The 15,781-nt window shown below is 32.2% G+C and overlaps 8 protein-coding genes across 8 annotated transcripts, besides 1 other annotated feature; 1 reads left to right on the forward strand and 7 right to left on the reverse strand.

Annotated features, from left to right (window-relative positions):
- Positions 1-1,272: part of a mobile genetic element that runs on past the window's edge.
- TVAGG3_0699470 (protein of unknown function, DUF4106 family) lies at positions 352-1,071 on the reverse strand (the record flags this gene model as incomplete). The annotated part of the gene is made up of 1 exon (XM_051243325.1): positions 352-1,071. The coding sequence occupies one exon, from the start codon at positions 1,069-1,071 to the stop codon at positions 352-354; it is 720 nt and encodes a 239-aa protein (XP_051089912.1).
- Positions 1,273-1,666: 394 nt separating the features above from the next.
- TVAGG3_0699480 (protein of unknown function, DUF4106 family) lies at positions 1,667-3,587 on the reverse strand (the record flags this gene model as incomplete). The annotated part of the gene is made up of 1 exon (XM_051243326.1): positions 1,667-3,587. A coding segment is annotated over one exon (1,921 nt), but the record flags the coding sequence as incomplete, so codon positions are not given.
- Positions 3,588-4,184: 597 nt separating this feature from the next.
- TVAGG3_0699490 (adenylate cyclase type 1 family) lies at positions 4,185-8,888 on the reverse strand (the record flags this gene model as incomplete). The annotated part of the gene is made up of 1 exon (XM_001303829.1): positions 4,185-8,888. The coding sequence occupies one exon, from the start codon at positions 8,886-8,888 to the stop codon at positions 4,185-4,187; it is 4,704 nt and encodes a 1,567-aa protein (XP_001303830.1).
- A 1,144-nt stretch (positions 8,889-10,032) lies between these two features.
- TVAGG3_0699500 (regulation of zinc ion transport) lies at positions 10,033-11,500 on the reverse strand (the record flags this gene model as incomplete). Its single annotated transcript, XM_001303830.1, has 1 exon — positions 10,179-11,495. One exon carries the CDS (start codon positions 11,493-11,495, stop codon positions 10,179-10,181), a length of 1,317 nt encoding a protein of 438 aa, XP_001303831.1.
- Positions 11,501-11,800: 300 nt separating this feature from the next.
- TVAGG3_0699510 (uncharacterized protein) lies at positions 11,801-11,944 on the forward strand (the record flags this gene model as incomplete). The annotated part of the gene is made up of 1 exon (XM_001303831.1): positions 11,801-11,944. The coding sequence occupies one exon, from the start codon at positions 11,801-11,803 to the stop codon at positions 11,942-11,944; it is 144 nt and encodes a 47-aa protein (XP_001303832.1).
- A 224-nt stretch (positions 11,945-12,168) lies between these two features.
- Positions 12,169-13,148, reverse strand: TVAGG3_0699520 (uncharacterized protein; the record flags this gene model as incomplete). Its single annotated transcript, XM_001303832.1, has 1 exon — positions 12,199-12,501. The coding sequence occupies one exon, from the start codon at positions 12,499-12,501 to the stop codon at positions 12,199-12,201; it is 303 nt and encodes a 100-aa protein (XP_001303833.1).
- Positions 13,149-13,204: 56 nt separating this feature from the next.
- Positions 13,205-14,079, reverse strand: TVAGG3_0699530 (surface antigen family; the record flags this gene model as incomplete). The annotated part of the gene is made up of 1 exon (XM_001303833.1): positions 13,266-14,012. The coding sequence occupies one exon, from the start codon at positions 14,010-14,012 to the stop codon at positions 13,266-13,268; it is 747 nt and encodes a 248-aa protein (XP_001303834.1).
- A 684-nt stretch (positions 14,080-14,763) lies between these two features.
- TVAGG3_0699540 (BspA type Leucine rich repeat region (6 copies) family) lies at positions 14,764-15,564 on the reverse strand (the record flags this gene model as incomplete). Its single annotated transcript, XM_001303834.1, has 1 exon — positions 14,764-15,564. One exon carries the CDS (start codon positions 15,562-15,564, stop codon positions 14,764-14,766), a length of 801 nt encoding a protein of 266 aa, XP_001303835.1.
- Positions 15,565-15,781: the final 217 nt, after the last annotated feature.

Consider the following 15,781-nt stretch of genomic DNA (forward strand, 5'->3'; position numbering starts at 1 on the left):
GCAAGCAATATCTACTGTTGTTGAAGAACCTTCTCCAAACTCACCTACGTTTCCATAAGAAACAGCAGTTGTATATTCGTAAGTTCCAGGAACTATTTCTGACCTTCTAATGGCATTGTCGCATTCGTTATACCATTCGGAAACATTTCCGTTCATGGCATCCAAAACTGTTGGCGTTATATTCTGAGCGGCGTACATTTCATATGGGTAAAAATATAGAATAGTTGGATTTATGTGTCATAATAGAACCCACTCGTACCAAGCTTTACTTTCTTCCTGACTGAGTTTTTAACTCTTCTTTTTCCTTCATTGCCACTACTTTCACTAGATGAAGTTACTTCTTCACTATTTTCACTTTGTTCTACTCTTCTTCTTTGGTGTCGCTTTTGGTAACTTGCCCTCTGCTTCAAGTTGTTGCATCTTTGCCTCATGTTCACCTAATATGTTGTAAATTTCCCATGTCCTTTTTGCCTTTGGGCTCTGGTCGCCCATCTCAGGTAACCTATATCCTAGAAAGATTTTGTCATAGTTTGTATTTGAGTCTTCGCGTATTGTTTGCATGACTCTTTCCTGAGTTTCCGGTTCAAGCTCTTCAAACAGAGCTTGTCCATATGGAATAAGCTCGTTTCCAAATATATGTTTTTGTAGCCATTCTGGTTTTCTTTCCATGTTACCAATAATATCTTTTGTGAATGGGAAAGCTTTTACCCAATGTTTCAGTCTTGCGTCATTTATTTCTGTAGTTGGTTTTATTTTGTCAAGGAACATGTTTTTCAATACTAACATTTCATTTGGTACTGTCCATTTGAGTTTTCTTAAATATTCATCCCTTCTCAGTTCATTGTCTGCAAAGTAAGTTTTTATGACATTTTGTAAACTTTCGTTTGCAAGGTCATGTACAATAAGTTCTCTTCCTTCTATCTCCCTAACTTTCTTTCTAAACTCTTCACCAAATATACCATCTCTATGGTTCTGTGTAGTTCTTTGAGATAAATGTTCTAGAACGTCAGGTGTTATATTTCCATCAGCCATGTTCATTTCATACTGGTTCAAAATATCTGCATCTTTCATATCTTTCAATGGCATTAAAGCCGCGCTGAAAATACCAGCTATATCTGGTTCACCATTCACTTCCATTGCGTCTACAACTTCTTGGAATTGTGGTTGTAAGTTTATGAACCACCTATCCGGATTAGCTTTATGACCCCATCTCATTGTAGTTCCATAGTCTGCAGAAACAAAAGTAGGTTTGTTTCCATATTGGTTAGGTTCTGAATGAACTTTAAACAATGTTTCATTTCTATATGTTTTGGTGAAATTTAACCTTTTATTTTCACCGAGTTCAGCCAAAGATTGAACGTTATATGGTCGTAAGTAAAAAGGATGTTGTATTTGCGTACACTTTCTTTCAGTTCTTCCATTCTATGCTGAATATTTTCATCTGATGTTGGAGTCTTTTGTATGTCGGCGAACATTTTTCGATATTCTTCTACTATGTCAGCCGAATTTTTCTTAGACTCTTGGAAAGATTCCATATTCTCCGCATACTCTTGTTGAGGGTCAAGATTTTTCGGCTGTTCCAAATCTTCATCTAGTTCTGTGAAGTTAGTTTCCAAAGGAGGGACTTGTTCGTTTCCTTCTGGCTCTTCTAGCTGTTGTTGCTGAACTATTTCTTCCATGTCTGGTTGTATCTGAACTTCTTCCTGTGGAGTTTCTTGTACCTCATCTGCTGGCATTTCATATATTCCGAGACCGTTTTTAACAAGTTCCCTATTTAAGCCATCCGCATTCATAACCCTTTCTTCTTTCGTTCCGTCTCTATTTTTTACGCGTTTCATGAAGATAGTTGAATTATCATTTATCTCTGACACCAAATATCTCGGAGTAAATTCATCCATGTCATTTGGATGATATGCTATTAAATCATATCCCTTAGCGAGCTTGTATTTTCCAGGTTTGAAATTATATCCCATTTGGTGCTGAACCATAAAGCTAAATAGGTTCGGGTCAGTATTTCCTTCCTTGAACTTTCTAATAGCTTCTTTATATCTGTCACTAAAGTCAAGAGTATCTGGGTAACCATAATTTTCCTTAAGCATTTTTAAGAATTCTTGGTTTCCTTGTTCTCTACTTCTTTTATGTCCTTGCTCTGTTTGTGGTTGTTGCTGTGCAGTGTTTTGAACTGTTGGTTGTGGTGCAGTGTTTTGAACTGTTGGTTGTGGTGCAGTGTTTTGAACTGTTGGTTGTGGTGCAGTGTTTTGAACTGTTGGTTGTGGTGCAGTGTTTTGAACTGTTGGTTGTTGTGTTGGTTGTTGTGTTGGTTTTGGTGCATGCCTGTGTCTGTGTCCATGTGACGATGTAAATGTTTTAGGTAGTCCTGGTGCAGGTGCTTCTCTTGGAGGGTTTGGTGGTATATAAGTTCCACCAGCTGGCACATATGTTCCATCTGCAGCATAATGTCCTACCTGACTTTTCGTTTTTAAGAAAGCATTTACTAGGTCTGTTTTGGTCTGTTGTAACTCTTTTTCTTGACTTTCCACAACAGTTGCTCTAACGGCGTCATAGGCACTTTGAACTGCCTGTCTCGTTGCTGCATCTGTTATTTTCGTCATATTTTGTGCTACTTCTCTTAACTCTTTGTCGAAACCTTCAGACTTCAGTTTCTTTCCAGATGAGAAGTCGTTCACTAGTTTCACCTTACTATGAAGAGCTTCGAAGGCGTTCTTAAAGTCAGCATTCATTAAAGCTTCATTTGAACTGTCTTCATCCGCTTGTATTTTTGTCCTTATTGACCCTATAAGTTGGGCTGCTTTAGCGTTGGCTTGGGCATCTAACCAGTCATTATTAGCTTTTATATATTCTGCGCTTTTCATTGCCTTTTGCATGGCTGCGTCGTTATTTTTACTTTCTTGTGCTAAGTTTTCATACTGTACGGTTTGGTTTTGCAACTGTAAAAGTTTTTCTGCCTTTACATTTGCTTCAACTTCTTTTTTATACTCATCGCTATCCATATATGTCTTCAGGGCTTTTTGTTTTATTTCTTCATCTTTCAGTACTTTATATTGAGTAGTATGGTTTTTCAAATTTATAACATCTTGTTCCATTTTTGCTACTTCTGCTGCTTTTTCTGACACTTTTTTCGCATATTCCTCTGTACTTAGTTCTTTCAGTTGTTCTTCTTTCTTCTTTTTCTCTACGTTTAACTCATTGAGTTTCTTTGTGTGTCTGTCATATTCTAGTTTCTTTTCGTTTTCACTTATTTGTTTCTGTATGTCTATGTTTGACTTTTTGACATCTGTTATTTGATTTTTGAGTGAACTCAAATTCATTTGACTTTGAGGGTTATAAGCTGTTCCGTCTGCAGCTCCACCATAGCCTGCCATTTTCGCTAAAAGTGCCGCTCTTAAACCTCCACTCTGTGCACCAATAACTCGGCTTAAAAGCATAGGGTTGCTTGACATTTGTTGCAACATAGTGGGGTCATTCATCATTTGTTGTTGCAACTGTTGTTGTGGTGTCAGTTTTACTATTGGATGTTTCAATGCTCCCTTCCTCTTACGTATATTCTTACGTAGCTTACGTGGCATTTTAAGTGAAGTAAAAAACGGTTTTTGACAGATGTTTATATGACACTTTTTGTTCAGCACAAAAAACTACTCGGTCAAAGTGTTGTCAGTTTTGTAAAATAACCGTCCTATCTCATTCTATAAGGGAGAAAAGGCTTCTCAAAGTATACTTCCGTGGAACGCCTGTAACTTTTCCTGTAGCGACGATAGACCCTTACTTGTCCGGACAAAGTTATACTAAACATCTTCAGGGCTAGAGGGCACGAAGTGCCTGGAGGCCCCAATACCTTTTTTTTTTTAATTACAAATGGCAAAAGTTGACCAAAAATCAAATACATACATAAGTTAACAATTCCGAATTCTAAATTTAATTGAAATTTTTGAAAGCTGATATTACATTTATATTTTTTAGAAACATCATAAAGTAAGCATCCAATATACTTTTTGGTATATTATTTGATCTTTAATTCAATTTTTTGACAAATTATTCCTTGTCATGAATCTTTATGCATCATTCATTGATATCTTTATGAGTTTGAAATGTTACATGAAACATTTCAAAGCAACTTCATCAAAACTCAATGATAAATAAGATTAAATTTAAGAAATATAACATGTTTATTTATTCATATCAAGATTTAACATAAAGGAACTTTCTCCATCATTTTTGACGGGTAATTTAACAAAGTAAGTCATTCTATTTCCTTTTCCTTTCAAGTAGATTTCACCTCTTTCTTCAATAACGAAATCCAAGTTCTGAATCAATTCTTTTGTATTACCTGAAATCTGGACATTTCCAGGGATATCTGTTGACTGTAATCTTGCAGCGACATTGATTGGATCGCCAATGATATCGAATGTTGGTTTATCTGTTCCCAAGACACCTCCAATCAAAGGACCACCACTGTTGCAGCCAATTCTTACTTCAAGGGAAGCATTTAGTTTATAATTAATGTCATCCATTGATTTACTGCATTCAAGACAACATCTGACAGCTTCTTCAGCATGTTTTTGTGGAGAATCTTCTTCCATGAACAAACCAGCAGCTGCCATATAAACATCACCAATCAATTTGATCTTTGTGATTGTTGTATATTTGGAAACAATCGAATCAAATGTTGCAAACACCAAAGACAAGTTAGACATGATTTCTGATGGTGTTAATAAGCTTGCATAATTAGAGAACTTGACAATATCAATGAAGAAAATTGTTGCCGAATTAATAGTGAAAGAAATATCTGTTTCTCCACCATTTAATCTTACAACAATGTTCTTTGGTAATATCTGATACAACAATTTCTCTGATTTGGCTTTGGCTTCTTCAGCTTCTTTCCTCTTTTGTATCTCTTCCAATTCATTTGTCAAAATGAAAACAATTGAGTTCAAATTATCATTTGAATCTTTCATTCCTATCATTGTTATTGCGAAAGGAATTTGTTCATTGTTATCATCATTGAAAGAGATATGATCTTGCCAGAATAATGATCCTTGGCCACTTGTCATCAAATCAATTTGTTGTTTGAGTTTTTGTTGATCTTGATCTGAAACGAAATTAACAATTTCTTGGCCAAGCATTTGATCTGGTGTTAATCCAATGTTTTCTTGAACACTCTTGTTGACAATTTCAACAACACTTGATTCATTAGTTATTAATATACATTCATTTGCATCCATGACAATAGATTTTTGAATTGACATCTTTTCTTTTGTAGATGTACCTCTTCCTTTGAAGAACTCAATGATTTCAGGAGTATTAATAATAGATTGTGGTGGTAAATGTTGTAAAAGAATCAACAAAACTTTGAAGTTATCATTAACAAATTTCCTGACGAACCAAGGAATAACAAACAAAACAAAAGTTAATACTAATCCAATGACTAAAAATACAATGGAATCTGTCATTCCTCTATCAAATCTTTTCTCCATCATTTCTGAGCATCTTGTTGTTGCTTCAGAGATAATTGGATATAAATGGGATCTCAACATATGAACAACATTTGTTCCTGTAACAGTACTTAATGTTCCACCATAACTTTGAGGGCTTTTAAGTACATCTTCAATGACATTTTTGAAAACTTCAACAAGGTTATTTATTCCTGTGCATGCATACATGTCATGTATTGTTTCTGGTTCTTTCTTCATTTCACAAATGTTCTTTATTTGTATTTCATCAAATGATTCATCGTATCTAAGGCTTGGCTTTAGATTGTCATCTCCATAAACCAATAATTTGTTGACTTTTACTAAACTCTTCAAATCAGATTCAGCGTTTTTAATTATTTCATCATTTGTTATGATTTTGTTTTCTAATGAACCATTCAACATAAGTAACTGGACAGTATTTGAACCAATTTGTGCTGCTAAAGGTAATCTTTGACATGAATACTGGTACCAATACGAAATTGTTGTTAAATCTTTATCTAACTTAATTCCTTCGTAACATAACAAAATATAAATTGCAATAATTGCAAAAATAATAATGAAATAGAATATAGCAGTATATACTAAAGTATTAGAATGTTGAATATTTCCTGTTGCTGTTTCAACATCACTGTTATCTTCATCAGTTAAACTCAATGGTTTCTTGGCATCTTCTTTGACAGAATTTTGTAAACTAATCAAAACTTTAATAAGTTTTCTAACTGTTCTATTATAAGTATAAATAATGACCATTGAAGGAACAGTCATTAAAACTAACATGAGAACAGATCCAACAATGCACCAAATTGTAAAGTATTCCTGGTAATCTTTTGACATTTTGATATTATAATTCAATAATCCTGTAAATGTTTCATCAGCATTTGCCGTAATTGTTGGAATATTCTTAGCAATCTGGCAGTAATTATTATCTTTGAAGATGTTTGTTATTAAAACACCTTGGTTATAATCACCAGCAATTGAGTTTTGCATGTAATCAACAGCAGCTAATTGTAATTTAAGTGATCCAGGGATAGTAGCAATAGGTTCTCCACCATCGCAAACATGGAAATTAGTAATAGTTTTGAGCAAAACAGGTAATATTTCATAGACATTTGTATTTCTTGCCATTTCTGCCAATTCATTTAATAATGAATCGAAATATTTCCTTGATGTATCAATGCAATAAAAGATCATTTGAGGGAAAGTTATATCAATTGGAACTAATGGTTGAAGATTATCTACTGTGATATCTCCAATTCTCAATTCATTTCCATCAAATCTTCCATTTTGGAACGCGAAAACAACTAAAGTATAAATGTTTGTCATGACATTGAAACAGATTGAGTAACAACTGTTTTCTATTTCTTTGTAACTTGTCTTTCTCCATGAAATCTTTGATCTGAAGAACAAGAAATATCCAATGAAGAAAACCAAAATCAAAACAATATTAAAGATGCATTGAATAACAATGAATTTGCTTTGTTTTGGTTTAAGACCACTTACTGCGTTATTAAAAGCCAATCTGACTTTTGAATCCCTCAAAACTTTCTTGCAAACGATTTCTTGTTTTTCAACATCAATTGACATTGATTCAAATAAAGAAGAAGAGTTTGTGGATCCATTGGAATTGGCTGATGATTGGCTTCCTTTTGAGTTTTGGTTATTATTATTACGGACAATGTTACCTTTTGTATCTAATATTCCATCTTTAAGATATATTGGGAATTTGTTAATCAAAGATCTAAATGAAACATCAACATTGAAGTTACGACCATCACCAATTGATTCAGCAATAACTGTTTGTCTGATGGAATTAGGGAATTCGCATTTGCATTCTAATAAGAAATTAGCGTATTCATTTCTTATTCTTAAGTTGTTTGGATTATTAGATAATGTTGACTTGAAATATCTATTGATATCAGCAATCATTTCTCCTAATGTTGACAAATATTTCTCATCACAATTGTTCTTGTCCCAGAAGTCTCTGATTGCTGATTTGCATTGTTCATTCTTTTGTTTGAGCTTTGAAAATGTCTCAAGAGTTTCTTTTGTATCTAAAATCAATCTTCGTAGTTTTATATGGAAAACTTGGTAAATTAAGAATCTGTCAACCAATGATAATTTCCTTTTCATTATAACTTTTTTGTACAAAATGTTCAGATGTCTGGATTCCGATGGGAATAAAGTGACCATTTGTAAAACAGTTGGTATTGCTTCTTCTAAACTAGAGTTCATGACACATTCCATGACATGTCCATCAACGAAATAATCACATAATTCTGCCAATCCAACAACAATATACATCATTGCATGTTGTGGACTCTTTAAAAGTTTTAATGAATTCAAGTATTCTATGACATTTGAGTTGCGTTCTTCATTGGCTGTCAGTTCTCTTTTGATCTTCTTGATCTTGCGGACAAAATAAATCTTCGAAATTATATAGAAAACAATCATACTAACTAAACAAACAATAATAGTATAGTTATAATTAAAAGCGTCAACGAAATAGATAACTAAATAGTTGATGTCCATAACTATCGTTGTCAGGCCAAATGCCATACATATTGTGTTTCTCCACTCTTCATAGAAAGGAACAAATGTCAGACGATAGCAAATATAAAGGGTAAGTATCATATGGACTACATCGCCAATAACATAGATCCATTCGGCGAAGAACTCGAAGATAGCGGACACTATAGAGAACAATGATGTAGCAAGTATCCATGTGGTGACGGAAAAGTAATCAAATAGAGGAAAAGTGAGATTTGTGAGAACAACTGATCTTGATTTCAAAAATGTTGAGAGCATGAAGATCGTTATTAGGGCTGCATATGATACTCCACCTATGACTACTTCTAATGTGTACAAACTGTTGGTTTCATACTGAAATGAAGTGATGCCATGATTAACTAAGTAAACGCATGGCATAATGAAGAGTGGATCGACTATATCAATGATAAATGAAGTTATATATAGTAGATACGCTGGTATTTCGTAGAAAACTTTGTTGTAGAAGATCATGCCGATGATCCATAGTAATGACAATACGGCAACACAGATATTTACAATGAGAATAGGGGAAAGTGTACCTGTACGGTTCAGAGGGTTTTGAAATGAGATGATTTCGATTAGTATGTTATAAAATTTTTCCCATTTCCCAGTGGACTGTTCAAAAATTGGTGTGTAAATCCAAAGAGTAACCGAGAGGATCTGTGCCAAGAGAAAAGATGAGACTATTGTCATAATCCAACTAGGAAATCTTGTTTTTTGCATCATTTGATCGAAAATTGGAAACACTCTATCAATTATTCCATTGTTTCCATGAATTAGTGAATTGGATTCTTTTGAAAATGAAGCCGAGCTTGCACTATTCATGGATTTCGACATCGAGGGTTCAGCCATTTTCAATTAAATGGAGATAATTTTTAAATAATATCAGAAAATTGCTTTAGAAATTTGAATCCAAAAGATCAATTTTCATAATTGCCATATGATTTAGAAGATTTCTTAAAAGTATGCCTAAAATTTCAGATTTGTTTAGTAACAAAATTTTCAAAAGGTTGATTATAAATATTAACAAATGTTAGTATTTGTATCGATTTCGATCTTTTGAAAGTGTTAAAAAGCTTCTCAAAAATTGAAATATTATAAAAACGGATAAAGGATTTAATTGATTAAATAACATTTATATTACAATTATCATTACAATTTTTTTAAATTCAATTTAAATCAATTTACTTTTAAAATTGGTTTATTTTTTTAAAATCAATCTATATATATGAACATATAATATTTGAAGCGGATGATAGTAAATTTTGCAAATTACCTCAAACTTTTCAGAGGATTGAGTTGCCACTCAATCCTCTGAAATAGTCTGTGGTAATTTTTAGTCTCTACACTATTTCAATATAAGCTCCATTTTTAAACAGTTTTTAAAAATCGAGCATTGAAAAGTGTGATGAGAATTTCATATTCAAAATTTCAATGTAATTATTGAATAACAAATAATTATCATTCATCCTGCATGAAATCATACTTTCACCTCAATTATAGGAAATTTTATTAACCGATATGATCGAAAATGAAAAGAATGAACGTTATAATATCTATGCTTTTATCTTCTCAAATTATTACTGTTTTCCAAATGCATTTTTTCACGAAGAATACAATGAATGCATAATTATATGCCATATTATCAACAAATATCATTGAAAAAGTCAATTTTACATAAATTTCTTTTCAAGACGTTATAAATTGGATTATACGGCTAGCATACTTAGATTAATATTCATCCAGCTGCATTATTTTCTCAAGAACTTGAATTGTTGGAAAAAAATCATTTTTCTTTTTTGGTGATGGATTACAATGTATCAAGTGAACATGCATTTATTTGACTAATAAATAATGTGTATGAAGATATATATTGTAATAAATGGTTTTATATTTAATCCAAATCGGTAACTATTGAAGTCAAAGGATAACACTGATAAAATATTTAAATATAAAAGACATAATAATAACTGTCCAAAACCTTTTAATCTTTCCCTAAACTTAAAAATATATAACAAAAATATTTCAAAAAAGGTTAAATATGAAGCATGTTTATCTTTTTCTGAATACTATTGCTGAAAATAACATAAATTAAAGAAATAATAATATTTTTTTAATAAAATAAACAATAAAACTTGAATCTTATGGTTCAATGTGATCATGAGGTTGCTCGTTCACATCAATTTGATCTGAAGATCCGTGATTATGATCATGTGAATGGTGATTGTTGTCATGGTCATGATGATCGTGATGATCGTGGTCATGGTCATGATCTTCGTGGTGTTCACCAGCAGCTGATAAGAGGTTAACGTGTGGACAACCAATTGAATGTTGGTAAACTGGAGGTGTTTGAAAGATCCTCTTGTCACTTCCAAAGGATGTAGCATAGAAGCATGATCCGATATGGTCTGTTCCTTGTGGGAAATCGTCAACGAATTCAATTTGAACTGTTGTTGAAAAGATCTTATGTGCAATCATGACGTTGTGAGTTTGTTCGAGAACTTTCTTGTTTCTGTCTTTCGAATCAACAACAATGTGTAACAATGCCAGGTATCTCTCCTTGCAAAGTTCCCAAACATGTAACTCGTGAACTGCAACCATGCCTTCAATCTTCATTAAGTCAATCTTCATCGAATTGACGTCAACGCCTGGAGGGCATGTCTCTAGTAAAACACTTCCTGTTCTTCGAAGAAGATTCTGTGATCCGTAAATTAAGATACAGAAGATGAGGATTGAGCAGGCTGGATCTAAGTAGAACCTGCCTTCCCATTTTGTCCAAAGGCAGACGCATGCTGAGATGCAAACAGCAACTGAGCCTAAGAAATCGCCTGTGATGTGTAAGAAAACACCTTTGAGGTTATCTGAGTGTGAATGGTTATGGAATATGAACATACCAATGAAATTGACAAGTAAGCCTAGGCCACCAACAATTAGAAGAGCAAGAGGCTCGACGATCTCTTCTACCTTGATGAAACGCTCGATTGCTTCAAAGAGAATGGTCAAGCATACTGCAAGAAGGAAAACTGAATTTGTGAAACCACCAATAACTTCTGAGCGGGCTAATCCAAATGTGTACTTGTCTGTTGGTGGTCTTTTGGCTTTTTCATGTGCAATTAAACCTATAACAAGTGATGCTTCGTCAGAAAGCATATGCCATGCATCTGATTGAAGTGATAATGACTTTGTGACAAAGCCTGTGATTAACTCTGCTAAGAAGAATACTCCTGTCAATACAATCATTGTGATTAAACGCCATGTGACGCCTTGTGCAGCATGATTATGATCATGATCATGACCATGGTGATGATCATGATCGTGTTCGTGTTCGTGTTCTTCATGCTCAGCATATTCAAGGAAGTGTTGGCAATCTTCTGGTTCAAGAAGTGCAACATTTGGATCATTGTTGTGCTCAGAGTGTGAATGATGGTGATGATGATGTCCGTCTCCACTACTGCTCATTCGAGTTGCGAAATGAAATGATGAGGTATGCATTCAAATTCATTTCAATGGAACTCGGCGGTTAGGCGAAATTTGTGAGGACTTATGACCCCCAAAGTATGGGTGTTAAAAAAATTATAAGCGGGATAACTCTTTGAAAATATTGCATGTCAAATGGTCAATAAAAGATTATATTTTTATTTAGCTAAATAACATGATTTTAGCATGGGGTTGTAACCCCTGTTAAAAATGTAAATAAGGAAAAAGAATTCGTCTAAATTTAACCATAATATGTAGTAAGATTAGGATAAAACTTAAGTTTATCCATGGGCAAGATCCCAGATCCAGCAGCAGAGAAAGTCTGGCTTGAAAAGTTCAAGAAGAGTGTTATCCACTTAGATCAATGGCAACTTTGGGGAACTAACAACAACAAGCCACCACTCAATCCAGAAACAATAATTAACCAATAATCCATCTGAATGAATAAACATTTAATGAACATTTTAAACATATTTCGATTTCTGGTAAAATATTTTAGCATTTTGAAGATATATTAATAGGCAAACAAAATGTTAGGAACTTTTCAAGATTCATATCATTTTCATATCTGAATTTGCTGTTAATTTTTACAAAATATCTCATCTTTTTGTAAAAATAACACATATTTAAAAAAGTAATTTATTTCAATATCAGGTTTTTATCTAATTAATCCTCTCTTTTATTTTTAGATTCTCCTTCTCCGGTTGTAGAAGAATACCAATGAAAGACCAATCAAAGCTAATGCTACGATACAAGCAATTGTAACTATCACATTTCTTGTTGTTTTTGATGGTTTCTTTGAATCAGTTGGCTTTGGTGCTGGAGTTCGAGGTGGAATCTTGGAAGCATAAAATCCTGTCTTCAATCCATTCCATATATACTCTTGATCATCAGCAATTGTGCAGTCATTTTGATAATATTCTTTAAATGTCTCCTCTGAATCAATTGTAAGTTTGATTCCAGCTAAACTTCCTGTTGAAGAGAACATTTCACGTGTTATATTACCTGGAGGCTTTTCTCCAAAAATAATATTTTTGAGAGCGCTGCATTCATCAAAAATATTGTTACAATTACGATTTACATATTGTAAACCTTTCAAAGATATTGTTTCCAATGCAGTACAGCCTGAAAAAAACTTTATCTCCTTCAATGTATTTTACAGAGTCTAAATTAAGCTCTTTAACAGAGTTGCAGTTATTGAATGCATTAGAATATATTCTAATGCACTTAGGAAGAGTGATTTGAAGAAGATTTGTGTAATCTCTGAATAAATTTTCTGAAACATTCTCAATATTCGGCAAAGAGATGTATTTCGGAGATTTTGGAAGTGAGGAAATGATTTTATCTGCAGATTTAACTCCTAATGTCAAATTTTCAAGTTTGGAAAATTGAGATATTGAAGTTTCATCCAATTGTTGACAGTTTGGAATATATAATTCAACAGAATTAGGATAAGAAAATGCAGTTGCATTCAAATATTTGAGACTTTGAAGTCTAATTGTTGATAATGAAGAGCAACTGCCGAAAACACGAGTATTCAGTGTTTCTAAGACAGGTAATTCAACATAAGTAATGCCACTGTCTTCAAATACTGATTCACCAATGATTCTGAGAATATCTAATTTTGCAATTTTCAAATTCTTGCAATTTCTGAATGCTTCATCCTGTATTTCTCTGCAAACAGGTAAAGAAATCTCTTCAACGCTTGAAAAATAGAATGCTCCGTTCTCTATTTTCTTACATTTTCGAAGATTAATTGATTTGAGTTTTGAAGCATTGTAAATATAAACTCTCAATTAATGAATCTGTAAAGGCAAAAGCTCCAATCTTTTCAACTTTTGCGATATTTATTTCTTTCAAATTTCGGCATTGGTAGAAACAGTTATCTGGAATGGATCTTACATTTGGAGCAGTAAATGATTCAATGTTACCATTTTGGAATGCATTTTCATCTAAATTTACCAATTTATTTCCAACTAAAGATTTTAAGTTGGAGCATTGATAGAAGGCGTAATTCTTTATAGTTACACAGTTAGGAAGAGATATATCCACGAACGATTTGCATCCAGAGAATCCAGATGAGCCAATTGTTTCTATATTTTCAAGATTTATGTTTGTGAGATTGAAACAATTACCAAATGAACTGTAGTTAACTGATTTCAAGTTTGGAGCATCAAATGTTACTATACTTTGGCAATAATAAAAAGATCTGATCAAAATATCAGTCACATCTGGAAAATGAACTTCAGTGAGGTTATAACATTGAGCAAAAGCTTCCCATCCAATAATTTTAACGCCTGGAATTGATACATTTTCAATTCCTGTTCCTGATAAGAAATTTGTAGGAACTTGTAAGGAAGAAACCGATTTTTGGATAATGAGAATCCTTAAAGAGCTTAATATACTCTTATTTATCATGGATAAATTGAAGTTTTCTGATATTACTTCAATTTTTTGAATTTCATTGGTGTTTATTGAGTTAGTAGAGAAAATATCCATTTAATCAGTGCCATTGTATTCAGTATTATCTAATTGGACTTGTAACGAAGATGTAATAGCAAGAAATAACGCAAGCATTTTTTTGATTGCACTTTACGATTTCTCACAAATAAAATTGAATAAAGCGAGGTTCCCGATAAGTATACAGTATAAGGTTTGACTTATAGTAATAATTTGGAAATATAATATTTGACAGTCTTAAATTTTATGACACATATGCATAGTACGATCAACTATTACGGTTTATTTCAAAATTGTGATGATTCAATTTTTACCAGATCAAATAAGGCATTTTATTATATCAGACTCTTTCGGATGTAAAACAAAAAATTCTCGTAATTTTTTTTAACAAATTTTCTCCAAACAAAATTTCTGATTGCATTTGCAAATGTCCTACATTGAACGAAGTGCATAAATTCTTTTGTAGAGTCAAATACATTTCTGAACCGAAATGCTATTTTCAACGTTATTTAATTTCAAAATTAATATCATCATGTTTTATTTTATATATAATACAACAAATAACAAGTACACAATAAATAATATATTTAATATTTATTATGAAATAATTATAGATATCATTTTAAAAATTGAAATCCTTTAATCATATATTCAATGATGTCTCACAAATCTACGATTCAGTGTAATGATGAATCACATTCATTTTGAAATAGATCCAACAATCTGAAAAAAAAAAATAATCGAAAGATTAAGCAAATACTATACAAGAATGAGGATACTTATTACAAATTTAAAAGGGTTTGCAACTAGCGAAACTTTTAGCAGATAGATTATGCAATGTTGGTGGTAATATGATTTCTTTCAGATAAATGAATTGGAGTGCCTTTTCATCAATGAACTCTAAACTATCTCCAAAATGAATATAATTCAATTTTGGACAATCGTGAATAGAATATTCTGATAATCTTTTAACATGATTTAAGTTTAGTTTTTGTAAACCGCCCATTTCATTGAATGTATAACTTGATAACTCATCAACTTTTGGAGGAATTGTTAATTTTGTTATTAAATCACACTTGGTAAATACAGATCCTCCTATTGTTTTTATAGAATCTGACAAAATAAGTTCTGATAATGAATTGCATCCGTAAAATGCAAAATTACGTATAGTTTCTATATTCTTTAAATTAACCTTTTTAAGTTCCATGCAGTTCTCAAAGCAGCTTTTTTTAATTTCAGTTAAAGAAGCAGGGAATTCGATTGAATCCAAATGTGTATGGCTAAATGCATATTCTCCTATTGATATAGTATTATCAGGAAGATTAATTTGGGAAAAACCACATGAATAGAATGCATAATCTCTGATGATAAAATTTGGAGAAGTAATGTTAAAAATGACTGTTCGTAGAGAAAAAATTTCATAGAATGCATTAGATCCAATTTCATAGATATTTCCTGTGATTGTTACAGTTTTTAAATAATACGTTGATTGCTTCCCGAATCCAGTGAAACTCCCATCACCACTTATAGTTGCTTCTGTATCATGAAAATCAATTGATATAGTACCAAGAATACTAAAGACAACAAACATTTTTTTAAAAAATATAAAACAGATTAAAATCAGATTTATAACTTCAACTTAACTCCAGTGTTCATATATTAAAGTAATTAAAAGATATATCAATAAAAACTTGCTCGATTTCACTATTTTAATTATAATTTTATTTAATTTTCTTTCTATTCTTACTTGGTTTATATGATTTTCTTATTTGAGTAAAAGATTTAATAAATTGTCTGTAATATAACTA

This window comes from Trichomonas vaginalis, chromosome III (assembly GCF_026262505.1).
Source record: "Trichomonas vaginalis G3 chromosome III, whole genome shotgun sequence".
Classification (NCBI taxonomy): domain Eukaryota; phylum Parabasalia; order Trichomonadida; family Trichomonadidae; genus Trichomonas; species Trichomonas vaginalis.